A 27642-nucleotide genomic window follows, 5' to 3' on the forward strand; every position below is an offset into this window, starting at 1 on the left:
AGTACGAATGTTATTGGGACGACCAAACTCTTTCTAATTAGATTGAAGACTCAGTATACAAGAGGAAACTCATGTCCGACAGTACAAATCACCATGATTGGTGAGCTAATGGTCTCTAAGGATGAACCTAATACTACTTTTCTGGTAGCTGGACATAGTATCAAACTTTCTAAACGTGTGTCTCTCTACTTACAGATTAATGAAGCTCTCAGACCTCACCAGATGAGCTTCTTTGTGTAGTGGATGACAGTTAATAAAACTTCCAACTGATAAGGGCACAGAGACTAAGAGTCAGTAGAGGCCTGAGAGACTAATGGAACATCTGTATTACCACCCTGTCCCAAGGCTCAGTGGGAGACATTTTGGTGAAGGGACAGAGGAGGATTGTAAGAGTCAAAGATTTTTAAAAAGCTAGAAGGAAGCTGAGTCTTCTGGACATGGCATTTCTGTTGCTGTGAGTGCCTGCATGAGACCTGTATAAGATCAAGCCAAACAACGTCCTAGCGTGGACGGAGAGGGGCTCACAAGTTCCTACTCTTAACTGAGGAGATGATAGTATTGAAGGTTTCTAGAGGAGGGTCAGTTATCTTTAAGGGTATGCCTGGTAGGCCAATCTATGCTCTAGGGGATGTATATAAGGTCAGCAGAAATTTAGCTCAGCGAGTTGTTACAAAAAGAAAGGACACAGAGTTGGGAGAGGTTGGGGGGCTGACGTGGGAGAAATTAGGGTGAAGAGTTGAGGGATAATTATGATGAAAGATGTATGTAAAACATAAGCTATCACATACTCTTCTGCCCCAATAATGGGGGGGGGGCAGCCAGCTGTGCAGTTCATTTCCTTGGGGAATTTCCACGGTCCTCTGCTGGCTTCTCCCCAGCAGACACCAGCTCAATTTTGTCAGCATACCAGATGACTGTCTCAGGAGCTCAGTGAATCAAGCTGGTGGATGTGGCCAAGTTATTAAAAAAAAAAAACTGTCCCAGGAACTAGGCTATGGCAAACCTATGTGGTCATAGTTTATCTTAGGGATAAAGCTATATGCCAAGTCAAGTCATATGCTTTGTCAGGAAGCATGAGATCATACCAGTAAGAATCAATGCCCTGAACTTCTTTCTAGGCTGCTCATGGCCCAGTTCCCCAAGAACAGACTGGGCCTCCTCTCTGACCACACCCATGTCCTAGGAGATCCTTGTTAGCTCCATAGTTTAGACATCACAGGGTGCTCACATTTCAAAGTTTTATCATTTTAGCCCAGACTTCTTTTCTGGATTTATAACACATCTATCTATATCTATCAAATGCATGGAGGATTGCTCCTGAAATAACACTAACGACCCCGATTTAAAGAGATTCAATTTATGTGTGGAAGGATAGACTGTGGCCCTCTGGGAAATGAGCCCTTTCTCCCCCCAAATTGCTTTTGCCCAGGTGTCCTAGCAACAGGAGTAATTCACCCACAAAAGGTTGAAAAAGTACAGTGAACACGAAATACTGCCAATTAACATCAACCGATGTTATTCACATATATACACACGAACATGAACACGCATGTTGGTGAACCATTTCAAAGCAAGCTGTAGACATACTATTTTTCCCCAGCTGCAATGTATATGCCTTATAAATAAGGTTCTTTCCCTACATCACTAGGTGTTTCTTGGGAAATGCAAATCAAATTATGTAATGCCTTTGCTAAAAATTCTCCAAAGGTTTCCCTCCGCACAGAACTGAGGAAGAGAGGAATTTAGGTAAAGCAGGTGTTAGACATGTGGCGGCGTATGGGAAGGGCATGTATTGAAGGGTGGTGGGATCGGGGCACAGCAGGGAGCAAACACAGGGAGACAGGCATGTGCTGTGCATCTGCCTCCAGCTAAGCTGTGCCCACTGATGTGAAATCAGCAGCCAGCAGGACAGGAGGAAGACCCTGGGGGAACTTTGGGGATGATAGATTTTTGTCAGTCTTGATTATGATGGTTATAAAACTGAATTGCTTGTTTAAACTTACAGCAATATATAACAGTGGAGCTCTGCTTGGTTACCATATGTAAACTATGTCTCAATAAACCAGGCATTTAAAAATACTCTTTTTGTGTTAGCCAGCTTGTCTTGATGTCATTTCTGGTTTTGTGATGAAATGCCCTGATATGAAGTAATACAATGGAAGGAAGGGGTTGTTTGGCTTACAACTCTGTGTCACAGTCTGTCATTCTGAGGAAGCCAAGAGGGAACTCAGGCAGCAGGTCACACCATGTTCACACCATGTTCACACTATGGATCAGAGAGGAATACTAGTTTAATACAACTGCACTAAATCCTTACCAGAGTTCGGGGGACAGAAGAGGAAGAATACGCTTCCCATCTTTTTTGGTATTAACTTCCAGTTATGAAAGGTGAATTCACAACATCGTCATTTTTGAACAGATAGTCAAAGGTGCGGATTTGGAAACTTTACTCTTCGTGTGCATGAAAAGGGCCACAGTGTACATGTGGAGTTTGGAGGGCAGCTTGGTGGAGTTGGTTCTCCCCCTCAAACTCAGGGTGCCAGGCTCAGGTGGCAGATGCGTTACCCACTGAACCATCTCCCCGGCCCTCAACCGTTTTCACCAGAAATGAACTAAATGACACACAAATGCTTTCAGTGAAACTTAGACTTTAATTTACTTCACAAAATGCTTTACAACATTTTTTCCCACAGAAAAACTATTTTAAATAAAACATAACATTTTATATCATGGTGAGAAACAACTTCTTTCACACCGGGAGATGACATGACCAGGAAATACAGAAAGTTCAAGGAAATGAAGTGGAAAAAATACAGCAAAGGGAAATATACAGACACATTCCCTTAGACATAGGCTAACACAGACCTGAGACAGGTATATAACAGGAGAGAGACATTTTTAGCCAGGTTTTGTTTCCTAGAACGGTCTGAGACTCAATGTACTTAAAAACTGGATTGACTTGGAAGTCAGCCAGAAGTTTGTTTTAATTTTTAATCTGAGTTAAATAAATCTTTTCCCTGGCATTTATTGTTTGTATCTGTGAATGTGTGTATAGGACACAGGACAATCCTAGGACTCCACACTTCTCTCCTTCCAGCCAGTGGGCCCTGGGCATTATAACCACAGGTCCTCAAGTTTGCCTTCTCCCTGGCCCCCGATTCAAAGTTTGAGCATCAAAAAACTTGGAGTGTTAAAGTTCATCTTCTGAATCTTCATCACTAGTTTTCTGAGGTTGTCTCTTAATATTGATTATTAAATCAATGGTTAGTATTTTCGCCAAACACTGCAGAACTGAAGTTAGTAACTGGTACTTCCCAGCTACTGGCTCCAGTCCTGACTGGCTACTTACCACGGGTTGACCGGTTTGCAGTGCGTGGAGAGAGCGAATGTACGTGTGTGGGAAGCTGGCCTTTCCCTTCTGAGGCTTGCAAAGGATTTTAGGGATGCCTAAAAGTGCACGAGCTATCAACGTACCGACCGTGGCTTCAGCTGATTGCCGACACTGCTTGGCATAGTTGAGAAGATAGTAATGCAACAAGATCTCGAAACTACCACCCACTGGCAGAACACAGCCCGCTGGTATAGTTGATGAACAATAACCCCGGGAAGTACATGCCTCCAGGGACTTGTATATCACTGGCAACGTGTACCCTTTACCAGGATTATTTATGACCTGTACATTTTCATGAGAAATTTCTGCTCTAGTGTCTTCTATTGTGGGGTTTCCAGTGAAATTATTCTCAATCGACCGTTCACAGCCATCAATCATCCAGTTTCTTTCTGCAGACAAGCACTTCCGTATATCACCTGTTGGAGACACATCTGTCGGTGTCTCCTTCTGTGCTGACCATGGCACAGGCATTTCTAATTCTGTATCGGAAGCCACCAGATTTGAATATACTTTTAAATACGTTTGAGTGTTTTCCGATTTATTTTTGTTCTTTACGGTTATGTCTTGATACTTACCCATTTCTGGGAGGTGATGACTCTCTCTGCTACTGTTAGAAGCAAGAGGACGGGAGTCGCACTGGTCCTCGGTTTGTACAACGTAATTTAGGTCAAGGTCGGTAAACAAGTGCCGGAGCATCTTAAACGCTCCCTGCAAAGCACTCTCATGTTGTTGAACAAGACCCGGAACCGGTCCACAAAGGATCATGCAGTGTGGTATAAACCCACGTGTGCTCATCAAACCAAGATGAACATACCTTTTGGACCTAAGGATGAGGGGTTTACAAAATCTCACCGAAGTCGTCTGCAAAATCTCACCCTGTGAAGTGACCCGTGGCGGAACACAAGGAGGAAGGCCGGCGATCCTCTGGATGAGAGAAACCTCTTGGGCCGATAAGCACTCCACCACGGATATGCTACGTAGTCTTGCGCTGTAAACAACCAGGTCTGGCTGCTTCACACTGGACAGGAGCAGTTTTATATTCTGACTCTGCAAATGTTTCATTACTGCCTCTGTCCTCTCCACGATCCAACACTGAGACGCCTGAAACTGCGCTTCCGAATTTAGCATCAACTCTGATTTGGACGATGATAACGGAGGCTGGAGGGCTTCTGTGACCACCACCATCCTAATGTCACCATCTGCTGGGCAATACACAGAGAAGTCTCGGTGAAGCACAAGGCCGTCCACGATTCTGGAAGCGGAAACAGGAAGGCCTGCGACACCAACATTCAGCTCGAAAAAACAGCTGTCCATCAAGTCAAACACTTCGATCCCACTTTCACAAGCCACGCACTCGAGAACGTAGTCACACGTCAACTGTGAAATGAATCTGCAATTGTTTCGTCCCACTCGTCCACAAAAATATGCTTCTAGGAGTGACTCTAAAGAGCGCCTGCGCAGTGTTCTTCCTTTAGCAGATGAAGAAAAGACAGACAAATAGTGCCTGCTTAAATACTGGTCCACAATACCGTCTAGTATTTGTGTCTGAAACGTTAGAAGAGCCTGGGAAACAGATTTCCACTGACTACAGTTTTTCCAGTGCCTTTCATGGGTTTGAATATTTTCAGGAGTGAATGGATCTTTTTCTCTGATTGCATCAAGTCCTCTGAGTAAATGGCAAAGAAAAATAACAAATGTTTTAGCACCGTCTCCCGTTTTTTTAAGGTGACTGGAAACACACGCCACTATCATCCTGTATAGGGAGGGAAAAAAAGTAACTCAGATTTTCTACGTTGGTGCCAAGTTAAAAGCTACAGACAGACATAAAGACTACCGGGTTTTGTTTTTTTTTTTTTGACACACAGACTTATCTTTACTTTTAAATTTTTTTCTAAGCTACTTTGTTCTATCCTAAGAATCCAGGGACGGGAAAAGAGAAATGTTCTAGATAGCTGATGAGGTTTGGGGTCCAGGACAAGTCGTTTTGGAGAGCACGCTAACCCGATGTCTGCACTGGTCTTATAAGATCGTTCTATCCCCCGGATCCCGGCGGACGGCAGGTGGCGCGAGGTACCTGGCTAAGGGATGCTCTAAGTGCAGCGCCTCCAGGAGGCGGCCTCCATCCCGGCTAAGCAGCACCTCGCCGGTGGGCTTCGTACACAAGACTAGCCCGCCCTCGGGCCCCACGCAGCGGTTTGCGATGGCTTCGAGCACCTCAGCCACGCGCAGCGCCGCGGTCACGGACCCCGGGGACCCCATGGACGCAGGGTCCCGCGGACCGCTTCGGCGTAACTGAGGGCGGAAGAGCAGGACCGCTGGTGGGCGGGGCCGGAAGAGGCGGGGAGGAAGCCGGAAGTGCAGCCGCTGGGCTCGGCGGTGCAATGGAACCCACCCGTGGGGTGACCGTGGAGTCTCCTGACGCCATCCTGCACTCACCGCCCTGCTAGGTCTGCACTCCGCGGGTTCTGTCCCCGCCCCGGGTCCGTCTGTCTGCGCCTACAGGGCCCACACTCTATCAACCGCTCTCCCTGACGTCACGCACATGGTTTTAGGCTGCTGGATGGCCTCGGAGATTGGCCACCGCCCTTTTTAGGCTGACTTCCGCTGGGGCGTGCGATCTTTCCTGCGTGCAGGGGTCTAAGAAACCCCGACTAGTTTAACCACTTGTGCAGAAATGATAGACGTTTGCCCGTTATTCACATCGATGACCATTAGTACGATTCGACATAAATTAACCCTGTGTGTTGCATACAACCCCCAAGCAGAAATGTTTCCTATTAAAACACAGGCTTCTGAAGTTATTTTCTGAATGTCAATCATCCGTGACATTCAGAAAATAACTTCTGTGGTCCCTGGTTTCCTCATTTATATATATTAAAAATTTATGTATATTATATACACTAAAAAATGCACAGTTTTGAGGTGGGTACAATAGAAAGTACTTTGTACAGTCTCTAACTCAGAGCAAGTAGAATCAAGAATTTGTCAATTTACTCACAACATTCTTAGGGTGGACCATCACTCCTGGACTGTTATATCCACAAGAATGCAGAACAAACATGTCAATATTAGCAGGAAAGTGATCTAGATACACACTGATGTTTAACAGGTTTCCCCCTACTCCTTATTCCCATGCAGAAAAACAAAACTGTAGGTTATCCTGTTATTTCTAGAAGTTCTGAGGGGTAAGCTAGAAGGGGGAGAAAGGAGGAGGAAATGGGGTAAAACTTTCCTGAACTTATCTGAGGTTCAGGTGATTGGAGGGGAAAATATTTCAATGTTTAACGGTAATGCCTTTTTTTACCTGGTTGTATTCATCACGTGATGTTATCTTAATATAGACTTAAGTAGTGGGTTATTTCAAACATTTAAATACTACAATCAAGGTTCTACTTGATTGAATGCACTGTGTAGACATGATTTAAAACACTTGCACCTTTTCAGAGACTGCTTTCACCGTTATTGTGTGTGTAGTTCTTGGGGTCATTTAGAAACTCTGAACCTCATTTTTAATGTATGAACTATGTATAATATCCACTTATTTAACAAAGAATATAAAGTGCCAAGTAAAACATACATTAGGGATTCTGTTAAATCCCTGTCAAGCCTGTACCCATCTTTTGCACCCCCCCCAAAACAATGCAAAATAAATAAGAGAATTTAGTTACTACATTATATCAGGAGTCATTGAATCACAGATTGCTTTTAAAAAGTTTATTTAGAATACCTACTTGTAGAAGTTAACATAATTTTACAGATCAGTAGAAAAATTCTTTTCTCTCTGCAAACATAACAGGTTAGGAATAATAGATTAGAAATGTATACATTACAAAACCGCCTGACTATCTATACATTAACTATGCACCTTAAGAGACTTCAGCAGTGTGCTATACGTACACTGCAGGTAACAACACACTTATAGCCTATCATACAAAACTGACCAGTGGTAGTGCTTGACTTTATAAACAGCCATTAACTGATGTATTTAAAATTAAATGTGTATTTAACATGCCAAAAAGTGAAAGTAAATCCAACCGAAGGTCTGTGGCTCATCATTCAAATGTTTCATGGCATTTCTTTCAGATAAAGAATTGCAGTATTATGGTACTGAAAGAATTTTCATGACAAATGAAGAGGCTAATTTTTCTAAATACCTCATAGAGTATAGACACATTCATTTTCGTCAAGGTTTTCCTGTGGCTCTCACTAAATATGCTAATCTTATTAATAAGACACTGGTCCTGTACAATTTTAAAAGTCCATCTTCATTTAAAAACTGTAACAAAATAGTATCATAATTGTAACAAAAAGTGGATATACTAAACCCACAAAATATGTAACAAAATGAAACCAAACTATGCAGTGGTGGCAGGTCATACATTGTAAGGAATCTCTTTATACACTTAGTCAAATAAGAAAGAGATTGAAATGTAAACTTAGTGAATTTTGGGAGGTTTCCCCCGATAGGTCAAATTGGAAAATTTGATATAAACATGAGTATTTTCTTTATTTATATTTAACATAATTCAAAATAACCTGCAGACTCATGTATGGCTCATTTTATGCCATCATCCTTGTACATCAGACAAAAAAAGCAAAACAAAACTATTTACTGCTGACTAGAAATGCTAAACACTGGAAAAAGATGAAATTTTATACATTTGCTTTTAAAATTTTGATGAAGATAAGTCTTCAAAAAGTTAAAACTGCCTTCCACAAGTCTGTGAATATGGCACGAGTTGACACTCAAAACAGTGTGAATTCCATCAAAAAGGCACTGTTTACAATACTCAGAATAATCTGACAGGTTTACTTTAATGATGTCTGAGTAAGAATATATTTGAAATAGGTAACTAGACAAATCCTTATAAAAGTACAGTGTTACTGTTTACATATTCTTCAGCTATATAAAAGGAAATAAAGTGACAGAGAAATGACCCTTTTATGACACGTAAGCCTACAAACACCTTGAACACATTATAGTTCTGTAACATAAAATAAGAAAGTATTTCCTTAAAGGCACAAAAGCATGAAAAAGTAAATGAGGATTGTCTCTTACAAGGCCAACTGTTCAATGGAATGCAGTTGTCAACTGAGCTGTGACAAAGATTACCACTGTACCTTTCTAAGTCAGACAAGAAAAGTAGCGACAGGAATTGCACAGTCACTGTCTATGGCTGTAGCACACTACAGCTCATATGCCTATTACTAGCTTTTCTAGCCGGCAGCATCTCACTGAATGGGGGAACAGCTAGACATTTAACAACTGAAAAATGAAAATGCCAAGACTTTTTACTTCTCATCTAAATTTTCATGTGAGAAAATAATGTTTTAGATAAATGAAGAAAACTGGTCATAGAGTCACAAACCCCGAGAAACCATGTGGAGTTTTCAGACAGTTTGGAACGGTGAGTCACACACATTCTGAATCCACTTACGAAGAGAGATCACCCTCAGGTCACAATGTTCAAAGTCAAGTCACACTGTCTGGCTAAACTCAAGGTCAATTATACACTAAGTTAAAGAACTTGCATACGAATCCAGCAATTCCTGAGTTTTGGGTTCAGTTCACAGAAAGAAACTCATACCACTAAAAGCGTCAGAGAAACATCCGACTGAACGCAAGCTTTTAGTGTATAAGAAGCTGTCACCCTGTGTTCATTAGTTTCTGACACCTGGGTAAGGACCCATTAACATCAGCTCTGAAGTGAAATTAAAAAACACAACAATTACCTTTCCAGTCTCAGATATCAATACAAATAAAGCCCTGTTCAAACCACATGAAAATACAAAGGAGTAAGACAGAGCCCTAAGGTCACCAACAATTGAACATTTCAGGGCTTAACAATGAAACAACTTTTAGCGATCAACCAATTAAGTTATATATAATATAAATTAATACTAATTTAAAATCATATAAAGATCAAGTTGTACAATATTTACAAAATATCACACATCAATGAACAGGCAGTTGAGCATAATATTGGTAGTAGAATATGAATACAAAAAATATATTGACAAATATGAAATATGACCCAAAACTCCACAACGATGAAATACTGGATACAGGTATACCTTGTTTAAGCTGTTAAAAGTTTAAACTATTTTCATAGGAAATACAGCGTTGTTTTGCTGACACCGTGTGAGGATGGCTTTTCATGGGAACCCAGGTACCTGTCTGTGGTCTTAGCACTGTGGCGGCCATCTCTGGCTTTGTATCCCTCACACAGAGCTGACTGCACCTCAGCCTCTCCTTAACTGACGGCAGGTGGAGCCCTGCCAACAGCTCGCTCTCAGTTTCTCACTGTATAAACCTTTCCGAAACCTGTAGTTTGGAGAAATCTAAATTTCATGACATGTTCCAAAACTTAATTACCTTTTAAAGAACTGTTTTTGACAATAATAAAGAGTCAAAATATTGAACTGAAGAAACAGGCAAAAACCCTTAGGAACAAACTTGCCTGAGCAGGAACAAAAGGACTCGTACAGAACTAGCTTGCCATGGGACGATGATAGGAGATGATAAACTTCATAACTTGATATTCTCAAATGCTCAACTTATTGCACATGTAGCAAATTGATTTTAATGTTTTTAAAATAAAGGCCACTGCAGTGTCTTTTCTTACTGCCTTTTTTTTTTTTGGCTTCAGAAGTAAAATATCAGAATTTTTTCTCTTCTATTTTCTCATTGAGCACTCTAGTGTCGAAATGAATGCCAAAATATTTTTCATAAAGAAAATGCTAAATTATCAGGATTTCACATACCCTACAAACACTAACGTCTGGAAGACATCTTAGGCCAGCTGACTTAAAACGAGGAAAGGATGGCAAATAAACTTGACCACTTGTCAGCCAGTGCTGAAGGTGGGATTGTAACATACAGATCCATGTAGCTACATACCAATCTTTAATATTGATATATATATATATGTGTATGTGTGTGTGTATATAAGTACGATACACCTATATCTGCAACATTAAGTTCTAGGGGTTAGAAAATCTTGTGTAAACTCTTTAAAACATTCTACTTGTTTCTCATGATATATTAATTCTTACCACTCACACTTTTCTTGGTGTTTCTAAGACAACCAAGCTAGATACCTTGGAGATGGTTTTAACAGTATAATGTACTGAATTAGTCATAGTATGTTTATTATATATCTATCATTTCCCACTGTAATTCCTTAATTAAAGTTGTATGCCAGTCTCCTGAAGAAAACAGTTGACTATACATATTTATAAGATGATGGCATTTTGTCATGAGCAATGGTATCAGAGTGTGTCATAACACACGCAGAGCACAGACACTACTGTCAGGGAAGAGTTCTTCTGTACACATGTGGGCTTATCATACGCACATGTAGGCACAGTCTCACAAAAGTGTTCTGGCACTTAACACAAAGCCAATTTTAATGATCAAATACAACAGCTCTTGTTTTGGGTGAAGGATAAAAGACGTGAACAGGAAGCAGACACTTCTACATTGACCTCCTAGTTGTCCGTCTGGTTTACAAATGTTGTGGTGCTTTACTGAAGAGCAAACCAATCGGAACTGGTCCAGGGCTCATCTTTCCAGTTCACGGAGTCAACTGTTGAGAACTTCTATTTAAACATAAAGTTTATTATGACTTGAAGCAAAATCAGAAGGAAAATGACGAAGTAGTCTTTCTGTTGCAGAAAATAATCCGTAGCAGGTGCACTTGAAAGTAAGTGATTTCGAAGAGCCATAATATTTCTAAAAAATAGGCAACAATAAATTTCATAATTATTTCTCAGAAATGTTAGCACAAAATGTCATTATAATAGTTACTGTATTGTCACAAAGTGTCTAACTGCAGTACCTCAAGTAACTAGTTCAATCAATGACCACTCTAACCAAGACCTGAGATGCCAGGATTCAGGCTAATGTGCTTTAAGTACACTGGATTTACTTTGACATATTAAACGGAATTATCACGGTCTAATGATACAAAAATATATTATCATCTCTGTTACAACAGTGATTTTAAGAAAAGTATTTGTTCTTTAGTTGCCTAGGTTTCTTTTATTTTTAATTGAGAGAGAAGGGTGGAATAAAAACTGTAAATTCTCCAAGGGGGGAAAAAAAGCAACAGATTTCCTCTCAAGTTGAAGAATATTCAACAGCCTTTCTTATGCTACAAAAATGTAAATTTAGTCATGAAATATAACATCTTCATGACATCTTAAATGCATTTGGCTAAAATCAACTTGTGAGTGAATCACCATTCCTTTTTTTTTTTTTTTTTTGGAACACCAACTTAAGGCTTAATTAAGGCAGGATAACAGCCAAGACGCACATGTCACCCCGTCTGCTCTGAAGGAGCTACAGTCCCGTGGGGCTGACAGCACACAGCAGCAGCTCTGCCTAGACCAGGCTGGAGATCTGCCTGTCTCTGCCCCTCGGTGCTGTGACCAGAGGTGTGCAATCTGAGAAGCCGGCTGCAGTAAGGGCAATGGTCCAGATATGAGCATGCACACAGAGCATGGTCGATGTGAGAAGCAATGAGGCTGGAGATAAAATAGCAGCTCCAAGAACAGAGAAAGATTGCTTGTATTTAATTGCCCTGAACATACATCCAACACTAATCCATGCATAGAAAGCAAGAAGGCTTAATACTGAACATTTTAAGTTCATGTAGCTAGTTTCAGTAATGGAACAGGAACGTCTTTCCTCCAGGATCTTCTGTTAAGTGTTAATAACTGTTAGGTACTAGATCATGAAGTGACGTGCGCGCGCGCGCGCGTGTGTGTGTGTGTGTGTGTGTGTGTGTGTGTGAGAGAGAGAGAGAGAGAGAGAGAGAGAGAGAGGGGACAGTCCTGGTCTCAGGGTAGTGACCATTTGCCTACTGCTGTACAAGCACTTGAGGTATTGTAAGAAGCGACACATCACACTTACACATCAGCCGTGCACTAAGGGGACGCAAGAACAAGCATGTCCATCAGCTTTCTCAAAACAACCCGGCCTCCACATCCAACATGGCTACGTTCCTAGCATGCTGTTAGCAATAAAACATTCTACCCTCAGAGGAAAAAAATCTCACAACTCCATCTCCCCAACTAGTTCAGTGTGGGAGGAATTTTGTAAGCTTCAGACTTCAGGCAACAGAGGCCAGGACTCTTTACAATGTTATAAAAATGTAAAGTTCGCATGATTTCTCTTAACAGGACCTTTACTCCTCTGGACTCAAACAACTGGTCACTGTCAGAACATATTACCTTTTAATTTCTTCCTGTGTTTGTTTTATAGACTCAATGGAACTCTGAATGTCTCCCAGGTCTAATCCCTTCTTTCTTCGTGCACTCGGCTTTACAGATTGAGCTAAAAAACATTTAGATTGAAGTTGTGGTCACAGTCTATAGATGAATTTAATAACTTGTATAATAAAAATTTTCTACACATTGGCTTGAATGGTCTACAAATTATTAAAATAAACACTCTGTTTCTAAAGTCTGAACATATCAAATCAAAGCTGGAACATGCACAGAGTACTTACAAATTACTTAGCTTATGGAATCAGTTTTATTTTTAATTCATTAAAACACAAAAATAATTAATTTAAAATCTGTATTAATTTTGAGAAACTAATACTCTCTTCTCCTCCCAGCTGCTGGCACAGATCTGAAGAACTCAGTTTTCAGGGACCTTAGACTTCTAGTGCTGCTGTTAGCTTCATTCCCTTCCTAAGTATGCTCAGATCTTTCTCCCGTCTTTCTCAGATCTGATTCCTGTCTCCTTACAGACTCTTACACTCGAGTTCATTTGAAAACCACTTACATATTCCTAACAGCACGGTAAAAATTTAAGATTACTCCCGTCCAACAGTCCGCACTAAACATTTTTACCTTCACTTCCAGATGAGTCCTGGATGTCGGGCTCTGGGGAGGAATAGCCCTTTGCCACCTTCTTCTGTTGTCTTGTTGGTTTATGCTTCATTTTTGGAACACTAACCTGAAAAAAATCATATTATGTGAGTTTGCACTATCCTGTAGCTGAACCACCTGCACAACTGTCAAAAGCACTGGCGGGAGTGATGCTTGGAAGTCAAAGCACAAACAATCTAATGAAATTTAGCAAGAATGATGCACTGTACTTAGCAATCCACTGTCTTAGTTGATTCTCACTGAGTGCAGAGACTACAAAGAAGAAATGTATGAAGTCATCTCCCTCCCATTCCTGACCTGTACGCATACACCCACTCTCCTTGACAGAGCAGTGCCGAGGCTATTAGGTTGGTACCTTTAAGCATATACAAACTAACACAGATCCATCCCCCAACTGCTGCATCTCTTTCTCCTAGCATCGCCAGGGTTTTCAACAGCAGTGTTGAGAAAATCCATATCTTGTTCTCAATGTTAGAACATTCCCATTGGACGATGTTAGGTATACTTAGGCAGTTTATGGTAAATAAAATATACTACTATTTTGCAGTACACCTAAACTTTCTAAAAACATCCATGTGTAGGCACAAGATTCAAATGTGTATTACACATAAAGTAGGATTAAATTTTCTGTGGAATAATAAACTGTAGAATAATAATTAATAGGTTTGGAATTCTGGTCACCAGTCCACAACTTAAAACCTAAATGCAGAGGAGGAGGGAATCACAAGGTGAGGCACTGTGAATGCTGGGAAACAAAGTCAATGGTCACACATCTATAACTCCATATGTACCTTCACCAGTCTAACGGACATATCCCTGGTTACTCCTTGGAATAACTGTATAGGAGCTTAGATACGAGCCTAAGATCCATGTGTATAATGGGCACTAAGAAGGCAGGCTGTGGATTCGGCCTAATCTACCCCACTAGAAACACTCGAGTCCTCAGAGCGACGTACGAGCACTGGCTGTCACTGTGTCTCATGTGTCTCCACCATGTCAGTGGACACCTCAATCTCAGCAGAGGCAGAGAAGGTGAGTTTCTGTCTACATAGTGAGATCCAGACTAGCCAGGACTATATAGTGAGTCCCTGTCTGAAAAAAATAAATCCAAACAAAATTTTGTATTTTAAAATTGTGATAGCAGTATATATGATAGAGTTTTGCCATTTTAAAGCTACTATATACAGCCCACTAGCAGTAATTATTTCACAATGCTGTGTACCATCTTCAGATTCTCTAGCTGTTCACTCTCTCCTTCCTCAGGTCACTGGGACACTGTAATCTACTTTTTGCCTACTTGGAAACCGTAGAATATTTGCCCTTTAGAGTTTGTCCATGTTGTAGCGTAGAGCAGAATTTAATTATTTTATGCATAAATGATATTTATTAATAGGTAAACTCATTAACAAATACATGATATATTTATTAATGATGTCTATTGATAATAAACAATAAACTATGAATAGACTGTTTTGTTATGCATCGTATGCTGGCGGATCCTGCACTGCTTCTCTCCTCTGGCCACTGTGACTGTCCTGCAATCAATACTGTTGCATTGCATCTCCAGTTCTGATTTTCAACTCTACTGTCACGTGGTAATTTTATAGTATATGTTCTTTTAGGACCTGCTAAACTGTGTCTTCCCACTGGCTGCAAAGTTTTCCATTCCCATCAGCAATGTACTGGGGCTCTGGTTTCCCCATACCTTCACCAACACTTTATTTTCTATTTTAATTTTTTAATTACATATTAAGTGGAATGAGACAAACTAATTGTGGTTCTGGGTTGCACTTCATACACTAATATTAACAATTTTAAGTGTTTTGGTCATTTGTGTATCTTCTTTGGAGAAATGTTTAATCAAGCCATTTGCCTATTTTTTAAAACCAGGATGTCTTTTGTTAAGTCAGGGACTCTTAAATATTTTGGATATTTAAACATTGTTAGATAAACAGTTAGCAAATGATTTCTCTCATTCTGTAACTTGTCCTTCTGCCTTCTTCTTGGCATCAGCTGTCTGATGATGCCTAAGTAAGGTTTGTTTGTTTGTGTATGGTGCTTTGCCTGAAACTCTGTATGGACCACACGTGTGCCTGCTGCTGGGAGAGGCCACCTCGGGCATGAGATCCCTGAAATGGGAGTTATGGACAACTGAGAGTTGCTATGTAGGTGCTGGGAACAAACCAGGTCCCCTGTAGGAGCACCAAGAATTTCAACTGTCCAGCCAGCTCTCTATCACCCATAGTTTAGCTCTGGTTGTTGTTGCTATTAATGTCTTATTAAGAATCTATTTTCACACACAAATTCATGATGACTTAGATTGTTTTCTAAGAATTGTATAGTCTTACATCTCATTTTATGTATAGATCTATTCTAAGTTACTTTCTGTACAGTAGAAATCAGGTGGATTTGCCTATTTTTCTAAGGAGTGGGAGAAATCATTGACAAAAATAAGTTTGTTAAAACTTTGTTTGAAAACTTATTTTATGCATATGAGTGTTTGCCTGAGTGTGTCTCCACATACGTGCAGTACCTGAGGAGGCCAGAAGAGGGTGCAGATGCCCTAGAACTAAAATTGCAGGTGGTTGGAGCTGCCATGTGGGTGCTGGGAATGGAACCCAGGTCTTCTGGGAGAATAACAAGTGTTCTTAACTACTGTGCCATCTGTCCGGCCCCTTACGACGCGATTTTTATGGGTTTACAACTAGACTCATTTTTTCCCACTGGCCTATCTACCACGCCTATCCTTCTATCCAAATGACTGCTTTGGTTACTGGGGCTTTGTGATAAACTTTGGAAATGTCTTCCAACTTTGCCCTAAAACAAACAAAAAGAGAGATTGTTTGATCCATGCAGGGACCCTCCCAATTCCACAGGAGTCTGAGGGTCAGCCTTTCCATTTCTACAGACTGTTCTGGGGTAGCACGGCAGTGTAGTGATTTGAACTCTTCTAGTCCAGGCATAGGCAGTCTTTCTATTTCTTATGTCTTATCAAAATTCCTTAGCACAGTCTTCCACATCTTAGTTCCACTTATTGCCAGGATTTTTCTCTTCTGGATGCTATTTTAAACTGAACAGCTTTCTTAATTTCCCTTTGCGATTCCTCACTATATAGAAACACAAATATTATCTGTGTGTCCATTTTATACCCTGCAATGTTGCCAGAGTTGCTCATTAAAGTTGTCCTAGGACTTTTAGGAATCTTTAATATTATCTAATAAAAAGATTACATGTTCCTTCCTGCTGCCTTTAAGGCTCCATTTTCTGGCTTTCAACAGTCTGAGCTCACTCTACTCAGACAGTTGGAATTCGATTTACAGATTCCTACTGTCACTAGCGCTGGGCGTATGGGAGCCTTTAATTAAGCATGTTTCACCCATTTCTGTCTCTGATCTCCTTGTGGACTCCGTAAGTCACATGACCCAACAGAGGTTGCACCTGTGGATCTTTAAGGTTCTATTTACCTTTTCATCCATTTGTCCCCTCTCCTTTTCACATAGGATAATTTGAATAGCTTTATCTCTCATGTAACCGATTTTGTCTTGTACCCACTTAAATCTGTTGTTAGATTCTCTAGCAAATTTTCCTATTACTCTACTTTTCAGCTCTCACATTTATGTTTAATTCCTTTGTATAATTTCGTGTTATTGATAATCTCATGTGCCCTTTAGGTAGTAGGTATCCCGAGAGGTGGGGTGTGTGTGCCCGCCCGCATGCCTCTATACACACGTGGGGTCTGCTTTCTTCCTTCCAGCATCAGGACTTACCCTGGAACATAGACCTCACAAGCCTCTAAGTGTGCCCAGGAAGAGGTGAGGAAGGACTCCTATAATGCTATAATGTCTTCCTGCTGCTGTGAAGTCCTTTCTTGGTCCTTCATTCCCTTAGTTGCCGCAAATGGTTCAATATTTGGAGACTTTTGGTAGATTCTATTTGTGTGTGTGTGTGTGTGTGTGTGTGTGTGTGCCTGTGTATTTGGGGTGAGTCAAGAACTTGGAGTTATCTGTTATGTCTCTTTACTTACCTAAAATTTTCAATTTTAAATGTAATTATCATGAATACTAACGATTTAGCAAATTTATAAGCCTATTGGACCTAGCTACTTTTTTGTTACATACCATTGGAGTGCGATGTTTCACTTTGGTCTGGATAACACCATCTTTTTCAAATTGTATCATATCATTAAGTGGGTCCCATGGTCGGGTACTAAATAGAAAAAGGAAATTTAAATAGCCACAGAACACAATTTATTTTCAATAGATTTTCACTAAGTAATTACAAAGACTGGTTTATCGTAAATTTGTCTATATCTAATCTTCTTAGCCTATTTGGAAAACAAATTACTATCTAGAATGTAAAGTAAATAACAGAACAACAAGTTTAAAATATCACTCCGTGAAGCCAGATATAATGATGCATGCTTTTAATTTCAGTACTGGGCAGAGGCAAGAGAAACTCTAAGTTTGAATCCAGCCTGGTCTATATAGCAAGTTCCAGGACAGTCAGAGCAACATAGTAAGACCCTGTCCCAAATAAATAAATGAATAAATAAAAGTAAAATTTCACACTATGGGCTGAAGTGTGAAGGCTTAGTGGTTAAGAGCACCCACATGGTGGCTCACAACAGTCCACTAAGCTAGGACCAGGAGCTCTGACTTTCATGGGGTCCTGCATGCACATGGCACTCAGATGCATAGAAGCTGGCACACATACACATAAATTCTTAAAACATCTGTAAAAGTTCACCCTAATTCATGTTGATAATAAATATACTAAAAATATAAAGCCAAAAATTATGCTTATATATTTTAAAATAAATGTTTAAATTACTTACTCTGAAAACTTATAGTGCCATTCTCCTGTGAGTGGATCAAGTTCAAATAACTTACAAGCCCACTCTTCATTTTTTGTTTTCCGATCTCTGGCAGCTTGTCTTTGAGCTTCTTCCAAAACATACTTTTCTTGAGTAGCTTCTGTTTGGTCTTTGGCATTTATAGCTCTTGTTACTCGCTGCCAGAGTCTAAATAATAAATAATAAAGTGTAAAAATAATTTTTTTAAAAATCAACTAGAAGAATCAAATTATACAGATTTTTGTTGAGAGCAAACACTGCTCATGTGGATTTCTGACTTTGATAACACTTATACTCATATGCTTAGAAATGAGTCAAGAAACAAAACCAAATGCCTTGCATAGGCAACAACCACTAAATGAAGGTTAATTTCTTTTTGGCAAGAAAAATCAATGATATGTGTTCTAAAATGATGTGGGAAGTCCTTCTGTATATGTGTTGGGTTTTTGGTTAATGAATAAAGAAGCTGTTTTGGCTTGTGATAGGGCAGAATAGAGCTAGGTGGGAAAACTAACTGAATGCTGTGAGAAAGAGGGCGGAGTCAGTGAGACTCCATGTAGCCGCTGAAGGAGACAGGCGCCCAAGAACTTTACTGGTAAACCAATAGCCTCGTGGTAAAATATAAAATAATTGAAATGGGTTCATTTGAGATGCAAGAGCCAGCTAAAAATATGCACAAGCTAATAAGCGGAGCAGTATTTTAAATAATACAGTTTCTGTGTGTTTATTTCAGTTCTGGGTGGCTGGGAAACAAACAAGCAGTCTCCACCAAGAGAATGGCACACTAACGTGGTCTGAAACATTTGGGGCTGATGCCCGCTACCCACTTCAGTCCGGATGCTTTTGTGCCCTCTCAGGAGTTGGGAGGAAAGTAGCTGAGACCATGCCATGACTCACTGCTCCCCACCTGGGCAGGTGGTGGGATCAGGTCTGCTAAGAGTGCTCAGGCAGGAGAAAATGGTGGATTCCCACTGCCATACATAGAGATATTTCCAGGACCCATGGCAGATTTAGCTTTTACTCATATAAAAAGGGTTTAAGCACTGCATGGTGCTACCCAGAGTTGAGGAGGTGAGGACGGCTCCCACCTGGCAGTCCCAGAGCAAGAGGTGAACTACCTCCGCCATATTAAAACCTGAGAGAGGTGGAGCCAGGATCCCAGGACTGCTGTGACCAAGATGCTTACGATTTTAACAACGCTTCTGGTTAAAAAACTATTATCAATATGCAATAAAGACAGATTCATATAAAAACGACTTATAAATGGGTCACAGTGTTGGATAAATGTACATAGGCGAGAGAGAGAGAGAAAAGAATATAGACAGTTATAATATGAGAGTACAGCCATAGATTAAAGGAGTAAAGATAATAAAATAAACATTAAACTTGTAAAAATAGAAACAGTAAAAAAAGCCACATAAAGATGGAATATACAGAGATTGTGTATTATGTATATTATTGTGTTTTCTCTGAAGTTTTTGACTGTAAATGAGCTAAGTACAGAGAGCTATTTCATTGTATGGGCTGCTCAGCTAAACCAACATATATATACATATATATATATATTAAAGGTATCTTGACTTCAAAATTTGGGTCTAAGAATTTGCTGCTTTGGAAAAGAACTTCTACTTTTGTTTCCACAGAGGATGAGCACCTCTGTGGCATGAAATCCGAACAGAGATGTAGAGAGAGAGTAGGCAGAGTCAGGGAGAAGCCATGTAGCCACCACAGGAGACAGACGCCTCCATCAAATCAAAACATTGCCAGTAGGCCATGACCTTGTGGTGATGCACAGATTAATGGAGATGGGTTAGGATATAAGAGCTAGCTAGAAATACAAAGTTTTAGCTATTGGTCAAATAGTACTGCAAATAATATAGTTTCTGTGTGATTATTTTGGGTCTGAGTGGCCGGGAATGAACAAACAGCCTCTGACAACACTAAAACACCATGGAAACTGATGACAGAGGTTGAGAGGACTACAGCGAATTTCTCAAAGTAACCTACATGTTTAAATAGTTCTTTAAATGATTCTGACCCATTCTGTTTAGGAGTCATAGACCTCAGGATGATCCATCAGAGATCCTGGATGCATGAATTACCAGGGAACTTTGAAATTCAGTCTCTAGGAACAGGCCAAAGAACAGACTCTAAATGCTTCCTAGATTGAAATACACAAATACTGTTGGGATCCACTGATGTAACAAAAAACAGCATGAGAAAAATGATTCCCCTATTAAAATTTAGATTTTTTTCATCAGCCAAATAAGAGATACAGATAAGAACATCTGTATCTCATCCATCTGAGAGGGCAACATGTCAGAACTGAAACAGGCCTTGAAATTTGTTACACAAGTTACTTTTCTATGTCTTCCACTTAGCTGATAAAAGTTTCCTTTTCTAAGTTTTATTATCTCATCCTTAAAATACATTGAGATGGACTCAGCAGAAGATGCCTATAGGCCCAGGACTGGGAAGCAGAGGCAAAAGAATCAGTAATAACAGTTCAAGGTCACTCTCAGCTATACAGGCCACTTTGCTCTGCATAAAACTCCACATTAAAAATATAAAAAAAAATTGAATTATATACATTAGAAATGGCTTCATGTCCCTTTGGACATCATGTGGTTACACCTGAAGTGGGACTTTGAAAATTAATGCAAACATATCTTCCAATGCTGACATTCTGTACCTATGTAGAAAATAAAGTACACGTAGACTTGGTTCATGGAAGCAGGACCACAGAGTAAGTTATGACTCACAGGTATCAAGTGTGTAGTAAAGCAATATTTATGCAGAATTCTTAACACAATGAGATATCAACAGAAACTTTATCCCAAAAGGGCTAAGAGTTCTAGAAAGGCTTTCGTGACTGAATAACAGAAGTGATGGCATTAACGGTGGCACTGCCCAGCTGGTTTATGTCCTTTGGAAACCAGGGCACTGAGTGGCATTATTCTTGTTTCAGAGGACAGAACAAAGGCAGCGGTTTTACATCCCACAACACCGATCCACAGGTAGATACCAGGAGCCAGGTAGAAACTGAACTACGAACTGGTTCTATAATTTTATGCAAACAGATATTTAGAGCACTGGAGTAGGAGAGAGAAACAGGGTATTTCGGTTCTGACTGCAGAGAAACAAGATGATCTGTGAACTATTTATGCCACACACACCAACACAGAACGCTCTCCGTCCCACAAATGACAGACTCAACAGCGTACAGAGAATAGTGTGGTTACACTCTTATGCAATCTGAAATAGTCCTCAATGTCCATGAAGTTAGCTAAAACATTATTTACTTACTTCTCTGATTCAAAATCATCCTGCTCTTCAAATTTCACAGTGTGCCTTATTAATCTCCACTGTTTAATGTCAGGTGTTGGATTCCAGAAAATCTCGGAGTTATCAGTCTTTTTGTCATTAATGAAAACTTCACTATCCTATATTTAAAGGAATTAAACATCAATATAGTTATCTTTATCTAGAAAAGGACTACAAAGTATTTTAAAACAAATGTAACTAGTACATTTCTCAAAGTCCCAAATTCTTTCCGTTTGTATAAAAATAGTCTCAATAAGTAATTCCAGTCAATTAGAAAAACAGGCTGACTACATAGAATGTTCATGAGATTTATGTTCATTTAACAAATTTCAAACATTACAGCCAAAGCCTAAAGCTTCAAGTCTGAACTGCTGCAGAGGATCATAGTGTGATACTGTGGACAATGTAGGAAATCAAATTACTGAAAAATTTCTGAGACCCTTAGCGTTAAAAATTGAACACAATCTTAGACATTTAATATTTGTAGAACACCTATTTGTCCAGGTGTGGTGATGCACGCCTTTTAATACCAGCACCCAAGAGGCAGAGGCAGGCGGATCTCTGTGAGTCTGAGGCCAGTGGGGCTGCAACATGAGACCCTGTCTCAAAAGTAAAAAAAAAAAAAATGACGATGGCTGATCAGTGTTCCAAATAATACTCAGATAGGAAGTCAGTTATAACATTTTTCAGGGAACCAGGGAGATGACTCTATGGGTAAAGGCAATTGCCACCAAGCCTGACTACCTCTTCCTGAGACACACACAACGAAAGGAGAGAACACACACACACACACACATACAAATTTAAAAATAAACATTTTGCAGAACCCATGTAGCCATCGGCCTAGTCTCCATATATAGCTTCATTTTCACCCTGTTTTTTGCTTATTATATGTAGAATAGCATATACTTAGTGTTTATAGTGAAAATGCATCTCAGAAATATACCATAATCCATTTCAGTCACATAAGCTCCTTGTAAGGAATTATATAAACGAGAATATCGAGTGGCAGAGAGGTAAACCAAAGCCAGTGCTTTTATATACTACTGCGCCTTCCTGTCTACCTCCAAAGAAACACGACTCTAACTGGGACCAGTCAAGTGCTGTGCAGCCAGGGTCCCAGTGCTCAGTTTTTTCAGCTCACTGCAAACACTTCAGATTCCGATGCTCTCTGTGTTAGTTTTCTTCCCTGTGTCAGCAGGAAGGCTCAGCTACTGAAGGTGCTTGCTACCAACTATGATGGCCTGATCTTGATTTTTGGAACCCTCATGGAAGAACAGGAGCCCTGGCTCCAGAAAGCTGTCCTGTCTTCCACATATGTGTCATGGCACACATGCACGCACATGCACAGAGATTAAATCAATAAAATACAACAAAAAATGGGCATCTATGTGCCAAGTTTAAGCAATCCAACTACTTATTAAATGATAAATACAAGCTACATACTTAATAAAGTATATAGTAAGTGCCATATAATAGCTGCTTCTACTCATTTAAAGTCTTAAACATAAAACGGTAAATAAAATAAAATGTCGCTGGGAACAGAGTAATACCAAAATACCTGCCTTTAAGATGAAGTTTATTTAGTGATACTTTTGCAATATGATTGTCTATTTTCTCCATCAGATATAATTAATTTTGTAATTAGAACATATAAAAATACTTACCCAATGGCCTTCCAAAGTAGCTAGGACTTCCTTTCCCAATTTAAGTTTCCCTGATATTTGATTAACATAATCACTACTTCCTAGAAATGGCTTTAAAAAAAAGAAAATATTGAACATTTTTGTTTATATTTACATATACTGTAGATAACTATACATCAAAAAAAGAGTTATATAGTTAGTATATTCTTGAAAGTCAAAACAGTGAAATCCTGACTCAAATTTAAGTTAGAGACTTTTAATAAAAACAAATATGAATTATGACTATGAAATATAGTTAAAAATAGACTGTGAAATCTAACTAATTCAGAACGATCACATGGGTATAAAGACCTGTGGTCCATGCAGAAGGAGGGCACCAGGACTGAGCCCATCAATGTGCAACACACCAAGAAAAAGAACTCAGAAAACTGAGGGAATTAAAAAATTTGAAAACAATTCTTCCAAAAAATAAAATCAGAAGCAGGACTTTGGGTCACTGTTGTGGGACAATGCTCTTGTACACTGTAAAGATGTAAAGACTTGTCACTTGCATTGGTTTAATAGAATGCTGATTCACCAGTAGCCAGGCAGGAAGTATAGGTGGGGCAACCAGACTAGGAGAATTCTGGGAAGAGGAAAGGCAAGATGCAGTTGCAAGCAAGAAGGCAGAAGAAGCAAGATGAGAATGTCTTATTGAAAAAAGGTACCAAGCTACGTGGCTAAACATAGTAAGAATTATGAGTTAATTAAAAAGAGCTAGTTAGTAATAAGCCTGAGCAATAGACCAAACAGTTTATAATTAATATAAGCCTCTATGTGTTTCTCTGGGACTGAATAGCTGAGGGACCAGGCACTACAGAAATTTTCATCAACAGGTCACTATACTGTCTTACTAATGCCTTTCCTCAGAGACACAATTTTGATGTTTTAATACTTAATGATATGAGTAACTGTTTAAGACCACTTTAATCATGATTTTCAAACTAGTATCTCCATATTTATAAAATTGGCAAAGCAAAGGGCACAACATCAAATAATACATAAGAGTTTCTTTTCATTAGAAAAGAGATTCTGGTTACTAGAATGTCAACATGGAAGCAATTAACACCTATTTTTAATAGTTCCTATTTTTTATCTGAACACAATGTACTAAATTATAACTGACATTGTGAAAATGTTTCAGACGTTCCGTTCGTTGAAGCAGACCGAATTTTCCAAAGATGGCTTCAACAGTACCTACTCATTTCCTCTCCAGCCCCCATGCTCTTCTTCAGTGAGACCTTGCCAACCTCCTACTGAGAAGTGCGTCACTGCGTCCCTCTTCCCCTGAGCCTGGGTGGGTGTGTAACTCTCGGCAGAAGAGAGAAGATGCTGTGAATCTGGCTTCTAAGACTAGTGATGGAAAGAAGCAGAGTTCTCTGTGCTGCTAAGGAAGACCTCCAGCTGCCTTAAAGCTGCCAGGGAAAGGCCACATGAACAGGTGCTCAGAGTAACAGGGATCAGACTCACAAGGGGGCAAGTCTTGGATTCTGGTCTCGACTAAATCACTCATGTTTTCAAGATTTCCTGATACCCAACATCTTTTAAAGAGAAAAGCCATCTCCAATGTTACCTATCCAAATTTTTGGCATGAAAATCTGATAAAGAGTAGCACTTGATTATTTTTGAGCATGTGAGCTAAAATAACTTTTTATACAGAAATAGTAACTAATAGGAAATTGTCTTACTGTAAGCAACCACAGTCTCAATTCATATCTACTTTTTGGGGTTTTATAAAGCAATGTTTTAATTCACAGAGATACTTCAATCATTTAAGTCTCATTTCCTCTATAGCAGCAGGTTATATCATCAGAATTAAAAACAAAAGGAATGGTGGCTTTCATGCTAATCTGTATCTTCCAAGGCTGTCTCAGGCTAAACCAAGATACTCACAGAGAATGCCCTTGGATGTATTTCTCTTTGATCTGGCATAAATCATATTTTTATATTTAGTTCTTATTCTACAACTCATTTGTGTTTTTTGTTCAGTATTTACAACACAGCTTCCCCTTAATTTGGTAATAGCATCATTTACTAACCTTTAGCTTAAATTCAAGTACTGCACTGTATCCAGTCTTTTGGCAGGTAATATTGACAGTCCCACCAAGCTCCAATGTCATTGTACCATAAAGAATTCCTAAAGAAAAAAGACAATTGACAGAAGCTCAAAGACAGAGTCACTGACACAAAATAAGCAGGGCTCTGTTAACTGATATACTAAGGAAAAACATCTGCCACACTCAACAAAAAATGTGTAGTATGGACATAAAATTTGTTTTAGAACATAAGAAAGCACATTCATGTCATGCTTAGTTGGCAATTCTACAGACTTTCTATTTAATGTACAGTGGTGAGCCAATGAGATGAGTCGGCATGAGAAAGCACTTCCTGCCGTATCTTGGGATCCGAGCTGGTACAAGAAAAGATCCTACTCCTACAGTTACACTCCGACCTCCACACATCCACAGTCAACCACACAGGCAGCCCTCAGGCCAACGCCCACCGTACTTTGTGGCATCTTGTGGACAGGCCTGTGCGTGAACTGCTGCTGAGGCAGGACCAGGCCAGCCAGGGCTGTGACATGCCTTTGCTGTGGAAACTGACTGGTGAATGCCGAGGTGCTGTGGGACAGCATTCTGAGGTGAAGGCTATGCCGAGCCTTTCAGAGAATCCATGCTAAGGCTTCATTCAGTGGAGCCACAGTGTTGGCTGACAGTTCAATGAAGATTAAATGTCTGAAAACATAAGCGTTATGTGCTTATCATGTTATGTGCTCATTAGTTGATGGGCACACTGTGAGAGAGTCGGAATAACGTCACCTCATTACCTTCCCTACAAACCATGGCTCAGGATGTGCTAATTCGGGGTTTCTTGTCGCTTTACAGAGTGTGAGTACTACACATACAAGAACCAACTCCAGGAGAGGTAAGCAAGCCACGGAACTCCTATTTTATAAAATAATTCATTAAACTTAGCAATATAGAAAACACACAGAAAACCTTGCTTTAAAAAAATTCCCTGTGCTTTAATCTCATTCTGTAGAGTGGGCCCTGCACCTCCCCAGGACAGCACAGTAGAGCTAGGGAGCCGCCTCAGGACGAGAGAGTAGGAACTTAACCCCACAGCCTGTCACACAGTGGTGTGGTGAGGGAGAGACACCCCATGCCCCTCACCACCACCTGCAGGTGGGAAAAACTGGTCTGCGGGGCCCAAGAGTGGGAGAGCTGACCCTGGAGCTGCAGGGTGGCCCTGCATCTAGCTGACAGCTGGCCCTGAGGTCATCAGAGTGGGAGAGCTGGCACTGTCCCCACCGGCAGCTGCACATGGGAGAGCAGATTCTGCACCTCGCCTGGACAACGCAATGGAGCTGACCTGTTGACGGGGTACAAGTGAGAGGCCTGGAGGGCATGAGAGCAGGGCTAACCCCCACCCCCAGGCCATGAGGTGGCATGGGTGAGGAAAAATGCTTCCCTTCCCCTTGACACCTGAGACAGGTGAGAGAGCTGGCCCTGCCCCTCACCGTCAGCAGCACACAGGAGAGTAGGCATGACATTTGGCCTGGGTAGCACACTAGAGCTGACCCTGTTGGCACAGGCATAAAGGGAGCTGCCCCTGCCCCTCCCTCATATGCCATAGGATGGCAAGGTGTGACAGGTGGTAGAGCCGACCTCAGGGGCATGAGAACGGAAGAGCTGGTCCTGCCCCTCCCAAGGGCAGTAATCTAGAGAATGAGCCCTGCAGCTGGCCTGGGCTAAACAGTAGAGCTGGCCCTGGTGGTGTGGGTGTGGGGGAGCAGAAGGCCTGGCCATGCTCCCTGCTGCCTAGTCTATGGGTTAGCTAGCTGGAGCAGGGCTGGAAAGCTCACCGGGGTGGTGATGATGAGGGAGAGCCGGCAGGCTGACCAACTCAGCCACCAACCCAGGCTCAGAGTCAGGGTTACAGGGTAGCCCACCCAACACCCACCGAATCTATGAACTGTTGGAGCATATGACAGGGCCGAACACTACAAAATCTCCATGACACAAGACAACAAAAGGATATCCAGCACGAGTCCAGTGCGGGCCCAGTGTCAAGGCCTCAAACCAGACCAATGACTCGTTGCGAGTAACACTTAAAGATGTATAGACCGCGAGACTCACTGGAGTCACGTGCCAAGAGTTTTTCATTTGTTTTTGCTGTTGCTTTGTTTTTTATTCTTTATTTTTGGTTTTTACTTTTAAATTTTGTTTGGGGGAGGGAGGTTGCAAGGACAGAGAGGATGGAAGGAAGCAAGGGGACAGGGAGATGAGGGACTGTGATTCATAATGTGAAATCCACAAAGGAACAGTAAAAAATTAAAAACACTGATTCCTATTCATTTAAAATGGTATGCACTGTACTTCATTCCTATTTTAAGAACTATATACAAAACTCAGAGTATTATCTAGCTTTTTGCCAAATAAAAGCCAGGTGCTGCATCACACAACAGTGACCTCAACACTAGGGAG

At 40.5% G+C, this 27642-nt stretch overlaps 2 protein-coding genes across 15 annotated transcripts in view; both read right to left on the reverse strand.

Moving 5' to 3' along the window:
• Positions 1-2634: 2634 nt before the first annotated feature.
• Bbs10 (Bardet-Biedl syndrome 10) lies at positions 2635-5700 on the reverse strand. The gene is made up of 2 exons (XM_075954520.1): positions 5466-5700; positions 2635-5144 (listed from the first exon to the last, which is right to left on the reverse strand). The coding sequence occupies exons 1-2, from the start codon at positions 5648-5650 to the stop codon at positions 3191-3193; spliced, it is 2139 nt and encodes a 712-aa protein (XP_075810635.1). The 5' UTR covers positions 5651-5700; the 3' UTR covers positions 2635-3190.
• Positions 5701-7090: 1390 nt separating this feature from the next.
• Osbpl8 (oxysterol binding protein like 8) overlaps positions 7091-27642 on the reverse strand; it is a 135303-nt gene continuing 114751 nt past the window's right edge. For all 14 annotated transcript variants that reach the window (XM_075954721.1, XM_075954719.1, XM_075954718.1 and 11 more), the window contains 8 exons: positions 25195-25292; positions 23138-23227; positions 21453-21589; positions 18129-18314; positions 17413-17500; positions 13256-13361; positions 12629-12731; positions 7091-11126 (listed from right to left, as the gene is read on the reverse strand). In XM_075954721.1, the coding sequence (XP_075810836.1) occupies positions 10994-11126; positions 12629-12731; positions 13256-13361; positions 17413-17500; positions 18129-18314; positions 21453-21589; positions 23138-23227; positions 25195-25292 (941 nt within the window). In that variant the 3' untranslated portion in view covers positions 7091-10993. The remainder of the gene's footprint in view (positions 11127-12628; positions 12732-13255; positions 13362-17412; positions 17501-18128; positions 18315-21452; positions 21590-23137; positions 23228-25194; positions 25293-27642) is intronic.

Source organism: Microtus pennsylvanicus, chromosome 20 (assembly GCF_037038515.1).
Source record: "Microtus pennsylvanicus isolate mMicPen1 chromosome 20, mMicPen1.hap1, whole genome shotgun sequence".
NCBI lineage: Eukaryota > Metazoa > Chordata > Mammalia > Rodentia > Cricetidae > Microtus > Microtus pennsylvanicus.

Excerpts from the sequence above, each read along its gene's own strand:
- Bbs10 (XM_075954520.1), bottom strand. The coding sequence starts at position 5,650 with ATGGGGTCCCCGGGGTCCGTGACCGCGGCGCTGCGCGTGGCTGAGGTG. Across the intron at positions 5,145-5,465 it reads TTAGAGCATCCCTTAGCCAG|GATGATAGTGGCGTGTGTTT; the intron begins GTACCTCGCGCC and ends CTCCCTATACAG.